Source organism: Jaculus jaculus, chromosome 2 (genome assembly GCF_020740685.1).
Source record: "Jaculus jaculus isolate mJacJac1 chromosome 2, mJacJac1.mat.Y.cur, whole genome shotgun sequence".
Lineage (NCBI taxonomy): Eukaryota > Metazoa > Chordata > Mammalia > Rodentia > Dipodidae > Jaculus > Jaculus jaculus.
Window position 1 is genome coordinate 83,648,227 of NC_059103.1, and position 19,007 is coordinate 83,667,233.

Sequence of the window (19,007 nt, forward strand, 5' to 3'; positions counted from 1 at the left end):
GTGGACTTGATGTGATTTAACAGGTTTGCCTAAGTGGTGCCATCTCTAGGGGTATTTAATCCTATCTTACATGGAATTGTGCTCTAAAAGAGTCCATCAATGAAAGAGAGTGGGTGATTTACAGGAGAAGCTGGAGATAGAGAAGGGACATTGATGGAAAAGAGCAATGTATGTTTGCAGGTGTTTGCTGTAATTATATGGCTGTAAAATGAAACCCCAATATTTCAAGTTTAAAACAGCCCTCCCTTCCAAAAGAGAAAATCTAGTTTTCCAAAGAGATCCCTGAGCTGTTGCACTGAAATCTCCATGTAAGTGCTCTCAGTAGGCACCCGAGTGAGTTATGGTCAGGCATGGTGGGGGTTGGTTTTGTTAGTCTGCAAAGAAGTGCTCAGCTCATATCTGAACCTTGGAGAGCCTGTTGCCTCAGAAACTTAGCTCCATTCCTGCATAATCTCTTTTATGTTTATCTGCAAAAATGAAGCCAAAGTGTTCACCAATGTCCTGTGAATACAATCCCAGTACTCGGGAGGCGGAGGCAGAGATAGGAGGAGTGCTGTGAGTTCGAGGCCAACTTGAGTTGAAGTCCCCCCCCAAAGAAACTTGAAATATTATGAAACATTATCTTTATCTTGTTCATCATGTAACGTCCAGCACTGAGATGCTTCCAGAAATATTATTGCATGATGTGTGTTGAATGAATACTACCAAGGAGATTTAAAAGAGAGAGATTATTGGGTTTCTTTGTGCTGTCTACTATTAAAAGCATAGTTTTGGGTGGTGCCCCTCTCTGCCTTTTTACCTAGCCTAGTTGTTATCGTCTTAGTTAACCCCATGTGACTAAATTTTAAAGGTACATGGGGGAGCAAGTCCTATAATAAAAAATTTCAAGTGTATTTTTTTTGACAGCTTTCTTTTGAGGGGAGGGGTCTTCATGAAACAGGGTCTCTCTGTAGCCCAGGCTGACCTGAAACTCTGTAGCCCTGCATCCAAACTCATGGTGATCCTCCTTCCTCAGCCTCCCACGTTGTGGGATCAAAGGTATGTGCCACCACACCTGGCTTTGTGTTAGGCAGCTATCTATTGGCAAAATACCTGAGATGACCAACTTAAAAAGCAGAAAAGTTTGTTTGTCTCCATTGTTTTGAGACTGGGTGATAGAGTGAGTGGGCAGTTTCTCACATGTCCTCCAGGAAGTGTAAAAGGAAGAGAAAGGGCCAGAATTCCAATATCCCATTCAAGGGCAAGCCTTCAGTGACCTAACTTCCCCCCACTGAGCTCCACCTCTAAAATGTTCCACCCTCTTCCAATAACACCAAGGATAACATGTGGAAGTTTGAGACACATACCAGGTCCAAACTATAGCAATATTAAAAAAAAAAAAAACACAAGGTGCTACCCCCTTATAAGAAAGGGAGAAACAAGGCTGGAGAGATGCCTTAGTGGCATTTCCCCAAGACCCACATAAGCCAGATGCACAGGGTGGCACATGCATCTGGAGTTCATTTGTGGCAGCTAGAGGTCCTGGTATGCCCATTCGCTCTCTATTTCTGCTTCTTTCTCATTCTCAAATAAATATATAAATAAATAAAATATTTTTTTTAAGGAAAAGGAAGAAGCATCATGAATAACTGCTATTTTGATTAACAACTTTATTTCACTTTCTTCTCATCCCTAAGGCTGCTGTGGTACCATCTGCCCAGACCCTTAAGATTACTGACTTCAGCTTCAGTGACTTTGAGCTGTCTGATCTGGAAACAGCACTGTGCACTATCCGGATGTTCACTGACCTCAACCTTGTCCAGAACTTCCAGATGAAACATGAGGTAGGGAAGTAGAATGCCCTTTGGACAAGTGTGTGGGGGTGGGTGTGTATGTGGCTAGGTGTGTGTGTGTGTGTGTGTGTGTGTGTGTGTGTGTGTGTGTAAGATAGAGAATTGGATCTGCATACTATTGTGGAATTGAGAGTTTTAAGTTTCTGTTACCAGATATATGCCTGAGATTTTAAATGACAAAGCACACCCATTAAAAACACACTCAGCTGCCCTTGGTGGTACACATCATGAATCCCAGCATTGGGGAGGCTGAGGTAAGAGGATCCCTGTGAGTTCAAGGCCAGCGTGAGACCACATAGTGAATCCCAAGGAACCTGGGCTACAGTGAGACCTTACCTCAAAGAAACAAAATAAAATAAATAAATAAATCAAAGACATTCAATGGATCTTGCATCAAGCATCAGGTTGAATAGGGATATTTCTTTTTTGTTGGGATGTTTTTCTGCTTGCTTTCCACTTGTGCCTTGTTCCTTCTAGGGGCTCTGTTGCCTAACCATGTATGCATCTTAGTCCTCTCTTCACTCTCCTGGTTTTTGTTTCCTGGCCCCTGCTGATAAGCTCTCTTTGTACCCAGACTGGCTGGAAAGGGGGAGAACTTCTTACTTGTGTGGGTATTTTCCTGCCTGTTTTGCTACACGTATAATCTCTCTCTGATCTCTTATATGAGGGGACCTTTTGGTTTGGCTGTCATGTTTTGCCTTAGGTGTGTGTTTAAAGCATGCACAGCTCCTCCAGAGGCTGTTTCCCTGAGGCTCCTCAATGAAGGAGATTCTTTTCATTCTCCCTTCCCCCTTTTCAACTGGGCAGGGGGTAAATTACCCTTCTGGCTTGAGTCTTCAGCTAGCCTTCCCACTGGATCCTAATTCTCCCTAAAATAAACCTCATACTTTTATAACATCCATCTCACAGTCAGTGTTTTTCAATTCTTTGATAATTAGAATAAGGACCTAAAACCTGAGGTCCCACGGCCTGGGAACTCCTGCATCTTTATGGAATTTAATCCCTCCCTGGGCCTAATTTCTCCTCCTTGCCAGCCAGAGCAAAGTGCATAAAAGCAGATGGCAGGCAAGACAGGAGACTGCTGGTCAAAAGGAGAAGGTGGCCAGAGAGCCCACTGGAAAGCAAGGTGAGGAGCAAATCCCGTACCATTCAGCACCATTCAGAAGAATTTGAGTTTCATCCTGAAAACAATAGTGTGTCACTGAGAAATTCTAAGCAGGGTAGTAACATGAACGGATTGTAGAGGTCATGATAACGGTGTCCAGACAATGAACAAGCAAATGAGCTCCTTGAGCAGTGAGGCATTACAGATACTTAATGTGAGGCCAAACTCTTAAGTGGAATGGGGTCAACTATGTGTGGGACAAAAATGAAACTTATATATATATATATATATATATATATATATATATATATATATATACATATACAAACATACATACATATATATATATACACATATACATATACATACACTTATATATACTACTGGTTAATATAACTTGATTCCTGATAGTATCCATTACTCTGTTTTGTCTCATAATGACTCTTTATAGCATCAAAGAATAAGGGAAAAGAGAAAAGACTATATGAAAACAAAATTATGAGGGTCTATGGATACAGGTCAGCGAGTAACAGTGCTTGCTGGACAGACCTGAGGATATGAGTTCAGTTCTTAGCACCGCATAAGAAGCTGCACGTAGCCACGCATGCGTGTCACTCCAGCACAGGAGGACCGCTGCAGGGAGCTCCAGTTCAGTGAGAACTCTGTCTCAGTGAAACAGGTGGAAGAGCAGTAGAGAAGGACACTGACATCTTCCTCTGGTTCACAGGCCATGTACAGCTGCACCCCTCCCCGCCCCCAAAAAAGGAGAAAAAAAGTCAGCAATCTTGCCTTTAAAAGTGTAGTGTTGTTGTTGTTTTTCCTGAACAGTTGAATGTATGATCTCCATGCACATAGCTAGAAACTTAAATATCACCCAAGCTTCCACTGGTCTGTGTTCATTCACACTACGGGAACTTTACCCTCTGCTCCAGTTAGTCTCTTCTCATTCAGAACTTCCTCACTTGGCTCAGTGCAGGTGAATATACCTACCAGTGATGAGTTGCCGTCATTCTTTAAAGGCATCACAGGAAAAAATATAATAAACTAAGGGTGAATATAGCTAAGGTTAATAGAGTTTAATTTATAGTATTACTGGAGGTCCACATCTAGTCCTTTCTTGATTGTAACCAATTTATATTACTGTTTCTTGGATGAGAACCAAGAACTGTAGACTAATAAAACTCCATTCTCATTAGAGTGTATTAGTTAAGAAATGCCATGTTACCAAATTATTTTAATAAGTTCATGAAAGGTACTTTGGCTGTGACCGTGAATTACTTTATGGATAAAGAAACTAAGGCAGTGTGCTGGAGTAGGAAGATTGTGGGTATTGAGTCATAGGACTCCTAGCATTTTTTCCTTGGGCTTTCATCTCCCACATTCTCAGTTTCCCTACCTCTTAAGTACTAACATAATAGTTTTACTGTCCCTTGGGAGCCTGTGAGGATTGCGTGCACACACTTCCATGCTTGTACATCTATACTTCTCACTGTTCATTTTAATCCATGGGTGAGGAATGCATGCCAGGTACCCCACTGTTGTCTGTCCATTTGACATGGTTATATCATCATCAGATTTCTCCACTGAAAGACACAGGGCTCATTTTAAAAGCTTTCTTAATGTGATAATGTTCATATTTAGAGCTAGTTCTACATGTGAATCTCAGAATCTAGTTATAGGACCTTATAAATTCTGGTAATGTCTCAAATCTCTGTTGAAACTAATAATGACCAGAACATAGAAGTAGGATTGTTGTCCCTTTCTAAGAAGTCATACTAGTCACTTTACTTCATTTATTTAGCTACTCCATAGTACTTGAGGGTTGTATAATAAAGAAAGTCACTCAGGGCTGGAGAGATGTCTTGGTGGTTAAGGCACTTGCCTGCCAAGCCTAAGGACCCAGGTTCGATTCTCCAGGCCCTACATAAGCCAGATGCACATGGGGTTCATTTGCAGTGGTCAGCAGCCCCGGCATGCCCATTGTCTCTTGTGCTCTCTTTTGCCCCATCTCTCTCTCTCTCTCTCTCCCTCTGTCTCTAAGAAATAAATAAATAAAAATAAATAAAAAAAAAAAGAAAGTCACTCAGATTATTTGAACCAATCCTCTCTTTTAATTTGTACCCATAGGAAACATTTCTTGTCAATGCCTGAATTTCCTGTTGTCTTTTTCTTTTTGTATAATCACTGTTCTAATCCTGGGTAACAGCAGCGTGACTAATGAGCTTATTCTGGTCAGCTTTCTGCTTTAGTGTCTCTTGTTTTGTTCATTTAAGATGTTATTGTCAGTATAATTTTAGGATGATAAAATTAAAACCTCTTGCTAGAGAATATGTTGGCATCATGCTGCCCTGACAGAACCTCTCACATTGAAGAACTTCAGATCTCTACCTGGCTTCCAAATGTTGGGTTAATTTATTCTGGTGGCAATCGCTGCCTCATACCAGCTTCTGAGCTGTCGTGGCTCTGTCTCTGCAAACCTGTACGCACTGCGCCTGTCTCCACCTTCTGTCCTTTACATACATTTGCCCCTGCATTGTGTTTGCTGTGGAACACAGGGTCCCTTTGCTGGTTGTTAGTCTTATAGGCAAAATAATAGAAAAACAGATTCAAAAGAAAACTCAAGGACCATTTTATCAGACTTTGAGAGATAAACAGCAGCACCAACAAGCTGGAGATCTTGGCAGGTGCCAGAATAAGAAGAGAGAGATATGCTTTCTGAGCCGGAGCTTAAGACAGTCAGGACTGGAAGTCTGTGAGCAGCTACATGAGGATGCAGAGTCCTTCAAGAGTGTCCAAGAGCAGGCAGGCTTAGGATTTTTGCCAGTGCTGGAAAAGAGAAAAGAAAGTGCTACATTTTCTGAATTAGTGTAGCAGTGTGGGTCTGCAAGACGTGGCTGCATGGAGAGGGAGGCGCCCGAGGTCCCTCAGTACTTATCTACTTAAAGCGTGGCGTGTCCGCCCAGCCCCCATCTTAACACGCCTTCAGGTGTGTCCTGTTTCCTTTTACCTGGCTTTAAGATGTTCTCTAGAGGTTGAAAATGGGATTTTCTGTGAATAAGGGAGGAGTCCATCCTAAACGGCCTTCAAGACTGCTGATGTCTTACTAGCTACCTATACCATTACATGCTTTCTCTCTTCTCAGGAATCGGATGCAAAATTTTGTCTGTTAGAGTGATCTAAGACTGAAGTTATGCTCTCATTTTATGTTTACTTAGCTATGATTCTGTGTATTAATACATGCATTTTCATTTCTGATTTTTTCGAATTCAGGAAGTAAGCTGTTTTCTGTCTCTTTTTTTCCCCTGTAGCATTCAAAATATGACATAAGTCCTTAGGAAACTCTCACTTTTGTTGGAGACTCAATGTACTGAAATGCCTTCCATGACCATCCAAACTGTAAATCACTACACACTAGTCCTGTTACACAAAATACTGTTACAAATTGGGATGTCAGTTTAACCCACAAAAAAAGTATTACATGTAATCACAATCTTCCTATGTGCTACTGAGAAAATCTTGGGAACATGAGTTAAAACAACACTTCAGCCTAGTTACTAACTACTATGGCCATTATCCAGTTCTGATAGGTGCATCCTACCTTGCCTAGGAGAGAAGTCTACCAGGAATTATGTTGTGTACTGTTACTGAGGATCATAGGGTCCCTTCTGCAGAATCTTCATGTCATAGATAAAAGAATTTATAAGTGGACTCAGAAGGAAATTCAAATAGAATTTTACTGTCTTTTAAGAAAAAAACAGCAAAGAAAGAGAGAAAATCATTCTTTCTCAGATAGAAGTGAAGAAAGCAGGCCGACTCAACAGTGGAGGTCTGCAAGCAGTTATATGGAGTGGGGGGCTTCAGAGGAAAAATTGCCCAAGTAGGCTTATGATTTTGCAGGTATACAAAACAGAGATCTAAAAAAGAGGAGAAAAAAATGTTACATTTTCTGATATCTATCTAAGAAAGTAGTCAAGCTTAAATAGTAAGCACCTGCGTGGAGGGAAAGGCTTCTGGGATTTGCAGGTTATAAAGGTCATTAAGGACATTAATTTAGCATGTTGTTAGGTCTTGATGTTGCAGCTTTTTGAGGATTGTTTTCCTGCCCAGCTGATTAACAGGCCTATTTGGGTTGTCCTTCTGTAAAGTGACTACACTTTTCCAAGAGGAAATTGCCTTCCTTTAAGAGGCCTTAACCAAGTCTTGCTCCATTTTTTTGTATGATCTTTTAGAACTTAAGGAGCAGAAATCATGATGTTTGCTGACTTCTTTCACAGTATTTCAGACTCGTATCAAGGGATATTTCCCCTTCTTTACGAGTAGTGCATTACCAGACATGGAGGAAGTGATCCAAAGCCAGTTATGACAGAGAGGTCCATGTCCATCCTCAGTGACCTCCAAGCCTACTAATGTCTGACCAGTGGCCTAACCATAGCCCCTGTGGTCATTGCCTCAATGATGGGGTAGCTGTGCATATTTAGTTCCTATAAATGAAAAGCTCATAAATGATATATTCACACATTAAATTTCTAGGTTTATGGATTATTCTTTGTACTTTAATTAATCACAAGTAATCTTCTACAAAATGCCAATATGTACTTCTAAACATTCCAAACAAAGCTGATGGCTCCTACTTGGAACTTTCCTAGTGAAGTAAATCCATCAACTTCTTGACAAAGTATGTTCGGAATTAGTCCTGAAGAAAAAAATATGTGTGCATCGAGATTTCAGCGTAGTCGGGGTGATGCATCAGTTTCAGGCACACAGACCTACTTAGAAGATGGCAACTCAGAACTGGGAGGTGCTTCCTCAGGTGAGAGCATTTCGTGTACAAGCATAAAGCTGAGCTAAGGGGACCTGAGACTGGCTGAATCCATTCCTCAGCACACACATAAACAGCTGGGCATGCAAGCCCAGTCCTGTGGGAAGCAAAAACTAGAGAATTGCTTGGGCTCAAAAAAAAAAAAAAAAAAAAAGGCAAGTTCAAGAATCAGTGAGACACACACATGTATATACCTTACCACAGATAACACACACAAACAGAAACTCTACCAAAAGCTCAGAGATAGCAAGATTCTTTGTTGCAAGAATTCCTAAGAACTAAACCATACAACAAGACAGAGGTCTAGAAAGAAAAGAGAGGCTGTGACAGCACCGATTTCCTGCCTCGTCCTCTATGCATGGTTTCTGCAAGCAGTGAAAGAGCCCTGCTCCTTCCTAGAGCCAGTCACTGTTGGACACTGTCAAAGCCACATTCCTTTCACTTGTACTTTTCCATTCCCAGGCAGAGCTCTCTGTGTTCACAATATCCTAGCCATGCACACAGGGGAAAGGCATATTTGGTTTTCAAAAGCGTAGTATATCATTCCAATTGGAAGAGAGGCAGACCGATGATAACACAAACAGAATCACCACACTTAGGGCCATGAATGCCTGAGGATTTTTTTTAATACAACACTTAGACTGAATTAAGCCCAACTTGTGAGATTCATTTGAATAGTTTAGCCTTCTCCCCCATCTTTTAAAATACATTTCCCCATAGGAGTTCCAAAGCTTTATTTCATATATATATTTCAAATTTTTACATCTTGATAGCTAAGCATTAACTCTCTGCAATGCTTAGACAGAGTCAGGACTTACAGATTCAACTTGTCCTGAGGTGTGTGCTCGGTACCTAGCCCCTGGCCACCTCAGAGCTCTGCACTGATTCCCTTCCCTGCTTCCTAAAGTTCATTCATGTGTAACTCTCTGGACTCTCCTCCAACAGATGACATGAGGACATAATACCTTTTAAAAAGCTGGTCAGTATCCAATTCATGGCATACTTTCCTTTGAGATGCCATGCATTTTTTCTTCTAATGTAGCTTCATGGGGTTAACACGATGGGTCCTGGAGCTGAAGTACTACCTCTTATGAGCAACTACCCAGCAAGTTTGCCTGCTTCTGTGTAGGTCTCTTCATCGGAAAATGATCCTAGTAGTCACACCTCCCTCCCAGTTGTCAGGATCGAATGTGAATACTTTGTACAGTGCCTGGAACTTAGTTGACCTTTGAACGGTGTTTATAATGACTGTTCCTCTGTGTGTGGTTTATTTCCTAAAGGTCCTTTGCAGGTGGATTCTAAGTGTTAAGAAGAATTATCGGAAGAACGTTGCTTATCACAATTGGCGGCATGCCTTTAATACAGCTCAGTGCATGTTTGCTGCTCTGAAAGCAGGCAACATTCAGGTACATCTTAGAGCCATTCATATCTTTAGGGTGTTTTTTGCTTGGCAAAACTTATAGCATATCATTTCAAGTAATTTTTTTTTTTTTACCTTGAACTTACAATGAGTAAAAACAGCTGGCTACTGCTGTACAATGAGTTGTGTTTGGTTAAAGGCAAAATACTTAATTGCTAATTTTCTTTCATGTGTAATGCATGAGATATATTAAAAATGCTAGCCTCATGCTCTACTTCAGTAGTCTGAGCAGATAAACATTTTGTTCAGATGAAGAAATTGAAATATCACATTTCTCATGTTTACATTCCACTGCTTCATAATTGAATTCCTTGGAATGACTCAGACTGAGTGAGCATGGCTTCCCAGATGCACTCACTTTCATGTCAAAGGGTTGAGTTTCATATACATTGATCACAAGCTGTTTAAAAGGATAACCAATACAGAAAACAGTCAAGCAATGTGTTCCTTTCCAGGCCAAGTATTTTATAATTTATAAAACTTTTCATTCAGAGCTTCCTTACTTTTTAAATGAATTCTAAAATTAGTATTCTGTGTCTCTACTTTCATAGAGAACACATTTTAAATGGCTAGATCTAAAAGAAATGACTGACTGGGCCTGGGATAATCTTAGTAAGATATCACTTGAACAGCATGTGCAAGACCCTGGATTTGATCTCTTGCACTACAAATAAACAAGAAATAAAAAGATGCACCTGCTGCCTAGAAAGCCACATGAAATAACAGTAGTATTTTTCTTAGCAACATTTAGAAGAAATGGAATAAACTTACTTTGGATTGTGTGAGTCATAAGGATTATCACTACTGAAAACTACCTTTGGCTGTTTATGATGAGTAATAAAATAATGGCTTTTGTGTACACTTTAAAACTTATTTCCAGTGCTGAAAGTTCCAGTAGAATGGAACTGACATAATTTAGCCTGCATTTTCTTATTAATGATGGGGAATAGTAGTATAACTATTACAAATAGGAAGTGGTCAAAAATAATGTATCTGGCTTGTGAATATATTGTCAAACTTTTTAAAGCCAAATTTTTGTTTCTGTGATAATCTTACTTGCAATATTTTGCTTAATATTCACATTATCTATATTTCTTAAGGATACAGCAGCTAGGAGAGGAGAGTACTTCAGAATCTACAGGGAACTAAGGAAAAATAAAGCCTGTTAGGATTATTCTACATCCATATAGATAATTGAGAATACATAAAATTATTATAGGTAAATTATTGCTGTAGGTAATAGGTGATGGATTTTCAAGGATGAGCCTTTTCTGTTAATCAGTGACATTTCTAATAACCCTACTGTGAAGGGAAATACAACTGATTCCCAGCAGAACAGAGGTTTCTAGTAAATGCTTTATGACTGTAGAAAAGTGCATGTGTAAAGCTGTGACCAACAAAAATTATACCTTCTACACATTGTCTCTTTTTATTTACTTCAATGCTGTTGGTTATGCAGAGCAAGCTGACTGACTTGGAGGTACTTGCATTGTTGATTGCAGCACTAAGCCATGATTTGGATCATCGCGGTGTGAACAACTCATACATACAGCGGTAAGATAATTCCCCCAGCAAACAAGGTATTTCCTTTCAACTGTAGGGCTATATATTCTTAAGTTAGAACCACACACAAATAAAGGTGATACACAATTTCAACTAGTCAAGCTCCCAGTATATACTCGGGTTATATTTGAGGAAAATGGGACTGGAATACAAGTCTAATATTAGATTGGTCACAGTAGTAGTTGCCTGACTTTCAAACAATATTTATGTTGAAAATCTTATTTTGTTACATAATCACTGTGAGGTATGTGCACCCATCTTAAAAGCTTCTTAGAAAACTATGAAGACTAACTCAGGAGAGGTAGAATTTCATCCAAGGTTAGAAAAGATAATATTTGGAACAGTGCTTATCTTGGCCCTGCTCACTTTGATCATGGAATGAGGTTTAAGTCCTCCAAGAGGCTGTATGTATTATAGTGTTGGAGAATTTGAGCTTCATGGTCAGACATAGATTATGATTGGAGTTCCACCTAAGCTCTCTGTGTGGCCTTTGGCAAGGCTATTTTCTCTATACTTTAACTTCCTGATTGTTAAAATGGAGATGGTTACATGCCCACTTTACAAGGTTGGTGTGAGTTTTCAGAGACCACACATGTCACTACCAAGTAGGACTCAGGTTACATCCTATTGAGTCCTAGCAGCGGTTATAAGAGATGGTTGTAGCATGCATGGTGATTTCAAGACTATAATACTAACTCTGGGGACAAGAATTTTAGATTTCTTTAAATGCCACTTAAAGTGGCATTATGTGATGACAGCTGAGATGATAAAAATGATGCCTCTTTCATCAGATTCTTGAGTCACTGTAACAGTTTCATTTTCTCATAGCAACTTGGCTGAAAAGTCTACACTTGAATCATAAAATCTCTTACTACTGAGCTTTTTTCCAAGTGTGCAAGTGAGTTAACTAGTGGATAGCTGTTTTAAGGAAATTCCAGATGTCTGATATCTCGAGGATTCTTGAAAAAGCTCTGTAATCACAGCTCCTTTATCTAAACAAACAAAAAACTTCATGTAAAAAGAATTGTAGTGATGCAAGACCATGTCTCACACTGGTCTTTGATGGGAAAAGATTGAAAGCTCTTGCCTGTCACAGTTTTGTCTTAAAAACCTAAAGGTTTTGATGGAATAACTGAGTGGCAAGGCCTTTTCCCTGTGTCTTCTCGTGCAGCTGCAGCTCTGAGCCTCCCATATGCAATCATTATGAAAAGAATCGTTAATCTGAAGATTACTGCAGTCTAGGGAAGTCCCATGGTGTGGCATCTCATAGTCAGCAGGACCTCAAAACTAGAATCAGCTGTGGTCCCTCCCTAGCTCAAAACTGCATATCATGCTGTTAGTAGATGGACTGTTGTTACATGCTATGTTGCTCTGTGTAAGTGAAGGGGAACAAAACTATTTTTCCTTTGTTTATTTAAAAATAATTACCCAGAAGAACATCTGGAGATACGTCATCTTCTCTTAGAAAAAAATCATGGGAAAAAAATCATAGATTGCGGAGTCTTATTTTCACATACCACAAAGCAGACCTCGAACAAGTAATAATAACTCTTTTAAAAGTTAAAACAGTTGAGAAACTTTTATTTCTTCCTACATCCCTGTGGTTTAACTAAAGGAAAATGAGATTTTTCCAGGGTTTTTTTTTTTTTTTCTTTCTTTACTGGTAAGTGACTGGTACTTAATGTAGGATTTTTCTTAGCAAAGGGTCACTTGTACTACTGAAAGTACTACAAACATCCCCATGTAATATACTATCTTCTTAAAAGTCATACTGTGTGTGTCCAGACCTCTCCTGATCTTCAAACTGATACTTTAAAACATCAAAACAATGAAAGAAGATACAAAAATAAGAGCAATACAAAAAAAGAACTGAAAAGAATGCTAATGGGATAATAAAGTTAGGAACTGAAATAAAGCTAGGAACTGAAATTTTTATTCATTCATGAGTGACTTTTCAGATTACTTGGATGTAAGGCCTTCCATGAATAGGAAGCTGTCTCCTGACCTCTGTTGGACCTCTTGGTTCTTTGATTGGGAACATCACCATTGTATTGATGTCAGACAGGTGTGCCTGTGAAGTATTTCAGTTCACTGGTTATGCCTGTTTCTCCCATGTGGGCATGGGCAGCAAATTGAGATAAATACTGAATTGATTTTCTTTTTTTTTCTTTTAATTTTTTTTTTGTGGGGGGTTTCTAGGTAGGGTCTCACTCTGGTCCAGGCTGACCTGGAATTAACTCTGTCATCTCAGGGTGGCCTTGAACTCATGGTGATCCTCCTACCCCTGCTGGGATTAAAGGCGTGCACCACCACGCCTGGCTCTGAATTGATTTTCAAATAAACAGTAGTATGGACCAAGATTGTAGCTCAATTGGTAGAGTGCAAGCCCAGCATGCATGAGTCCCTGGGTTTCTTCCCCAGCACCACATAAACTGAGCATGCTGGTTTACATGTAATCCCAGCACTCATGAGATAGAAGCAGGAATATCATAAATTCAAGATCATCCTTTTCTACAAAGTAAATTTAAGGCCAGTCTGGGCTATATGAAACCCTGGCTTAAAGTTGAAATGAAATGATAGTGAAGAGAATTGAAAGTAGTAAAACATGTTGGCTGAAATACAACCATCCACTAGAGAAAATAATTGTAATACTTGGGTTACTTAGAGAAATTTCCTACATTAGGGCTGTATCCAATGTAATAAGGCTTACAGGTACATTTATTTGGTTAGACTTGAGTCCAGTGATTTCAAAAATAATTCAGTGAAATTGTCTTGCATGTTACACGTATGCATAATGAGCGATTACTAGAGTTTTGGCATTTTGCTAGGTAGGAAGAAGCTATAAAAGCATAAAATGTGATTCCTGCCAAATCACAGTCATTTACAATGCAAGAAATTATCTAGTAAGTCCTCAGTTGTCTAACAAAGTGGATTGCAAGTGACCATCAGAGGAAGACACTATCCAAGAATGATGTAGTCACTCTCCACTATTAGGAGAGGAAATGAATCCTGAAAAGCAGGCAGGATTTTGGAGAGGAAAAAGGATGAAGAGATAGATGCCAGGAGCACTGGGGGCCAATTTGTTCATGGAGCAATGATGGTGGCCAGCAAGAGAATGAACAAGTAGAGATTACAAAACCCTTTCAGGGGAGGCTATAAAACTAAGTTGTGTGCTTTAGACTTGGCATAATGTTTTAAAAGAGAGAGAGCTATTACTTCGTGCAAAAAAAGCACTATTTAGGAACAGTAAAAAATAAGCTATATAATAAATAGAAATTAGTACCACAGGGCTCAATTAGAAAACTGCTGGGAGAAGCCACATGTAAACTGAAAATCTCACTTTAGGAAGAAAGGTAGAGAGTGAAGAAGAAAATGATGCTAATTTAATATTGAATGGCTAACTGCATATGTGAAGGAAGGAGTAAAGTCAGAACTTCTCATCTAAGAAATTGGAACAATGATGGTGCCATCCATCAATGACAAAAGAACTAGGATGCAGTGTATATCGGGAGGGAGAGACAGGAAACATGGAGGGGGTAAATGAACTTTGGCATTGTGGAGAAAGTAAAGAGAATGGCAGGTGGAGTGATGAATGAATTTTTTTCAAGATTCAAGATGAATAAAATTGGGAAAATAGGGCTGGAGGGATGGCATGCATCTGGAATTTCTTTGCAATGGCTAGAGGCTCTGGTGCCCCCATTCTTTCTCTCTCGCCCTTCCTCCCTCCCTCCCTCCCTCCCTCCCCCTCTCCCTCTCCCTCTCCCTCTCTTTCTCCCTCTCTCTCTCTCTCTCTCTCTCTTTCTCTGTCAAATAAATTAAAATATTTTTTTAATTGGGAAAATACTGCCATGTATGTTTGTCTGGGAAGAACTCCCTCTATGCCGGGATCTGAGTCTTGAAGGGATACCACAGAGAACTCACACTTAAAATGTGCAAAGTTCAAACAATACACAATCCATTTTATTTTTTCTAGGAATGAGGTAGTCCTTACTAAAGCTGGAGGTCCTTAAAGACTTGAGATCTGAATAAGAAAAAGTGTAAGTTCACGTAATACTAGTGAGAGTAGCAAATAACAATAAAAGCTAACAATAAAAAGAGCCCTTACTATGGTACTCGGAAGACTAACACCACACACACACGTTCTACGTCACCATGCAGTAGCTATGATAGTTATGATGGCTAACGGTCAACTTGAGTCACATGCCTGAGTTCAGGCTCTGATTCCCCTCATCATACGACCTTTGGTAAGTCATTTAACCTCTCTGTTTCTGTTTCCTCCTCTATAAAAGAGAATAATGATGGTACCTGTTTCACAGGTTTTTTATAAAGATTAAAGGAATGTAAAATGTGAAGTCCTTGAAACAGAACCTGGCACAAGCAAACGCACTCCCTGTTTGGTCATTTTCACAGAGTGGGCCAGGGGATAACCTTGACAACTGATGAGCATTCAAGATCTTAATCTATGGCCCGTGAGGGGCATGGTGGTGGAACTGAGCACATTTGCACTTCACATAGCCTGGAACACAGAAGTGTCTTGTCTCTAGGTGATGTGAGTGAGCAGTCAGTGTTGAGGAGCTCAGAGTCCACTTAGTCAACAGCTTGAATATCAATCACCACACCTACAGAGAATGGGAAGACAATCAGCCCATAGGTGGAAGAGAACAACAGTGAGGACTGGGAAAGAAAGGAGGACATAGTCTACAGATGAGTAGTGAGAGATTTCAGCCCAGGTAATACATGTGGATAAGAAGCAGAATCAAGGACATCATCGGCACTAGTGCAGAGAGGATGGCTGGGATGGCAGGACTTTTTCTCTCACAAATGTTTCCAGTCATTTCTAAGATTTCCTAGTTCTAGAATATGGGTCTGACTTCTATGCAGGCTTCCTAATGCCACTCTGAGATAGACCCAATAGCAGAGGACGGAGGAAAATGCAGGGGGAAAAAATCTATTAACACTCACTGAGTCAGCATGGGAATAAAATTCCACACTAATGGTTGAAATAGATTCTTCTGATTCGACTCACATAGAGGCAACTTAGCCTTATCTTTATTTGTAAGAGTTAAATGCAACAGGATGTAGAATGCAATGGTTTCCATTATTTTTTGTAAACAGGAAGTTTGAGGCATTTGTCACCCTTTATTGATTCACAAAGCTGTGTTTTTAAAAGCAAATACATACACGATTTGGCATTTGTTTATCTCACAAGCCAAGAATTTTCTCTAATGGGAAGCAGTCCTTTCTGCATCATGTAAAGTGTGCATTTGCAATTCTAGCAGGTTTGTGTGATAGTGACCCAATTGCATTTCCTAGTCAGTCCAGCTCCTAACTGGGTCAGTGAGTGGACACGTGTGCAAAGCAGAGGAGCTGTGGGACCGTGAGGCACTGAGGAGGATAAACTTGAATTCCAGATCTACCATTTATAGCAACCTTGAACAAATGCGATAATCTCTCCAAGCATTAGAACATATAAAAAGCAAGTTCAGAAATGATAACTTTAAATAATTTTTCCTAGTTTCCTCTGGAACCATACTTTAAGACAAAACTTAGTGTGCTTAGAGCTTAGACTGTGAACCCAGGGATTAGGAAAGAGGGCATGGTATGAAGCCGGGGTGAATTCTCCAGATATCCATCCACTGAGCAGCAGGGGCTCAGTCCTGTGCCACATGCTTTTGAAGAGTCTTGTGGAAGGAGACCAGAACTGTTCAGCCATAAGGCATAAGGCAGAAGTGCCTCCCATGCCTTAACCCCTGGACAAGTGTAAATACAGTCCGTTCCTATAGTCACCAGCTGGGACTTCAGAGAGCTTCAAGGAAGACATGAGAGGTATTAGGGTGGGACAGGACAAGGCACTTTGGCACCTTCATGAAACTGAGCTCTGCCCATGGCTAAAGTAAGAAGTGGCCATGAAGATTCTGATGTGCTGAGTGGAAGTGCCTTATACAGTGAAATATGGTAAACCAAGTAGCACATTGCCGCACATGTGACAGACCCCCAGTGCATGGAAATAGTTAAGATGACAGTAAATAAGTGTCACCATATTCAAGAGATTTTCAGCCTTATGGGGTGATAGATGTGTTAGCAGCTAACAGCTGGCAGAATAAATTTGATGATTAATGCTTTTTTGTTTTGTTTTGTTTTGTGTTTCTCTAGGTGGATGGACATGTGGGTTAATTGGTTGGGTTTAGGAGAGGGTCTCACTGCGTAGTCTAGGCTGGCATCTAGCTAAAGCTCTTGCCTCAGTTTTCCTACTGTTTTACCACACCTACCAAGCTCTTACTTTCTTATATAAATGAGGATTACATATCCAAAAGCTTTTCATTTTATTCTGTGTAAAGGGAATTAGGGAGACAGTTGTTCTGTTAAAGTTGATTTTAACATGTCTACTCTGAGTGATGACAGTAGTGTTCAAAGTAGCGACTAGGGGCGAATAGGAAATATCAGGTAAGGTTGTTTGTTCCATTGCAGGCTGTGTCTGTGAGTCAGATCATGTCTTCCCATGGCTGGGTTGCCACCTACATATCAGTGTTTCCCAAATCCATTTCTCCAACCTAGATCCAAGTTCGTGCATTTAGATCCAGTGGGGCATAGTTTGGGCACCTTAAAACTCTTAACAGATACAACAGTCAACCAAGGGTCTTCTCTTCCCCCACCTCTAATTATTTTCATGTCAGTAAATAAGATTCATCATCTTTGTAGCTGCACAGGGAAATTCAATATAACATTCATCTTTTTTGAGACAGGATCCCATCTCATATAGACCAAGCTGGTCTTGAACTCTATGTACCCTAGGCTAGCTTTGAACTCTTGATCCTCTTAGCCCAGCCTCCCATGTGCTAGGGTTACAGACATATCCTTCATCCCTTCATCATCCCTCATCACACTTAAATCTGAGTTTGTTGCCAGCTCTTACCTGATCCACATCCAGAACAGCTCTCATGTAAGTCTCCTTTTTCTTCCTGCTGCAACCATTGTAATCACAGTTCTCTTAGGCTATCACACATTTCCAGTGCTGTCCTGACTTACTCAGTAATACATACAACACAGAAGATTCTTTGTTTTTCACCAGTCTGCTCATGCTACTCGATTCTGTGTCTTTTCATTTTTCAGTGCTGAACACAATACCTGATCCATAGTGCAGCTCAGTAAACACAGAAAGCATGAAGACAAACGTGTGACAGTTGATTCAGGAAGGGTTATGCCAGTAACAGCAGCAAGGTAGTGAAAGGTGAGAGTGCAAGTGACAGGCCAGGTTAGCCCTTCTCCTAACTTGACATCTTTCCCCTCGTGCTTCCTCTCAAGCGTCTCACACTGGCCGTGTTGTCACTACATTACCCTTTACCCTTGGGTATCTTCTCTGTCAACAAATGAAATGCAAAGCAAAACAGTGAATCAGACAGCATAATGGAGAAGTCACCAACCAGTTATCTTATCTAATTTTAAGGGCAAAGATGGAAATTTTATTTTTCTTTTTAAGAATAAATAGTGAAAACTGATTTTCACATGAAAGATCATGAGAAAGATGAAGGACTTTGCTAGCCATGAATTCTATTTGTGACTTTTCACTAAATATAATAAAAGGCTCTTTACCCAGCAGGGTGTCATAGCTCAAGTTTAATTTAGAGAGCTTGCAGACACTTGAGCAGTCTTTTGGACTCACCTTCTTTCTGCTCTCCCTCCTCCTTCCTCTCTCCACACTTCTTTCCAAGGGGGCCTGTACTGTTCCATCATTTACACCCAGTTAGTTCCTTGTAAGGTTTTCTTCCCTTATATGTAGGCCCATGAATAAGCTAACCTTGAGCATCATTTTATAGGAAAAGCTAATTGAATTTGTTTTAGATTTTAAGCCAAATGCAATTTTGAAAGCAGGGAGTATTATTGTTACAATAGTCCTTGCAATTTACACAGTGGTTCAAGTGTCATGGCCAAGGAACACAGCTCTTGGCCTACTCCTTGCAGGGAACTCTTCACACTTTGATCCAGCAGTATTTAACACTGCTACTTGTGACCACGGTGTGACTCTCTTGTATTTATTTGTTTATGAGAGAGAGAAAGAATGAGCACATCAGGACCTCTAGACACTGCAAGCAAACTGCAGACACATGTGCCACCATGTACATCTATGTGGCTTACATGAGTTCTGGGGGACCTGGGTCCTTAGACTTTGCAGGCAAGTGCCTTAACCATTAAACTATCCCTCCAGCCTGACTCTATTTTATTACCTCAGTCTTCCTCAGCAGGACTGAAAATTATTAATTGGGCTAATTC

At 40.2% G+C, this 19,007-nt stretch overlaps 1 protein-coding gene across 3 annotated transcripts in view; it reads left to right on the plus strand.

Annotated features, from left to right (window-relative positions):
• Positions 1–19,007, plus strand: part of Pde5a (phosphodiesterase 5A) — a 140,618-nt gene that overhangs the window by 105,407 nt on the left and 16,204 nt on the right. For all 3 annotated transcript variants that reach the window (XM_045142947.1, XM_045142949.1, XM_045142948.1), the window contains exons 12-14: positions 1,677–1,823; positions 9,037–9,162; positions 10,636–10,730. In XM_045142947.1, coding sequence (XP_044998882.1) covers positions 1,677–1,823; positions 9,037–9,162; positions 10,636–10,730 — 368 coding nt within the window. The remainder of the gene's footprint in view (positions 1–1,676; positions 1,824–9,036; positions 9,163–10,635; positions 10,731–19,007) is intronic.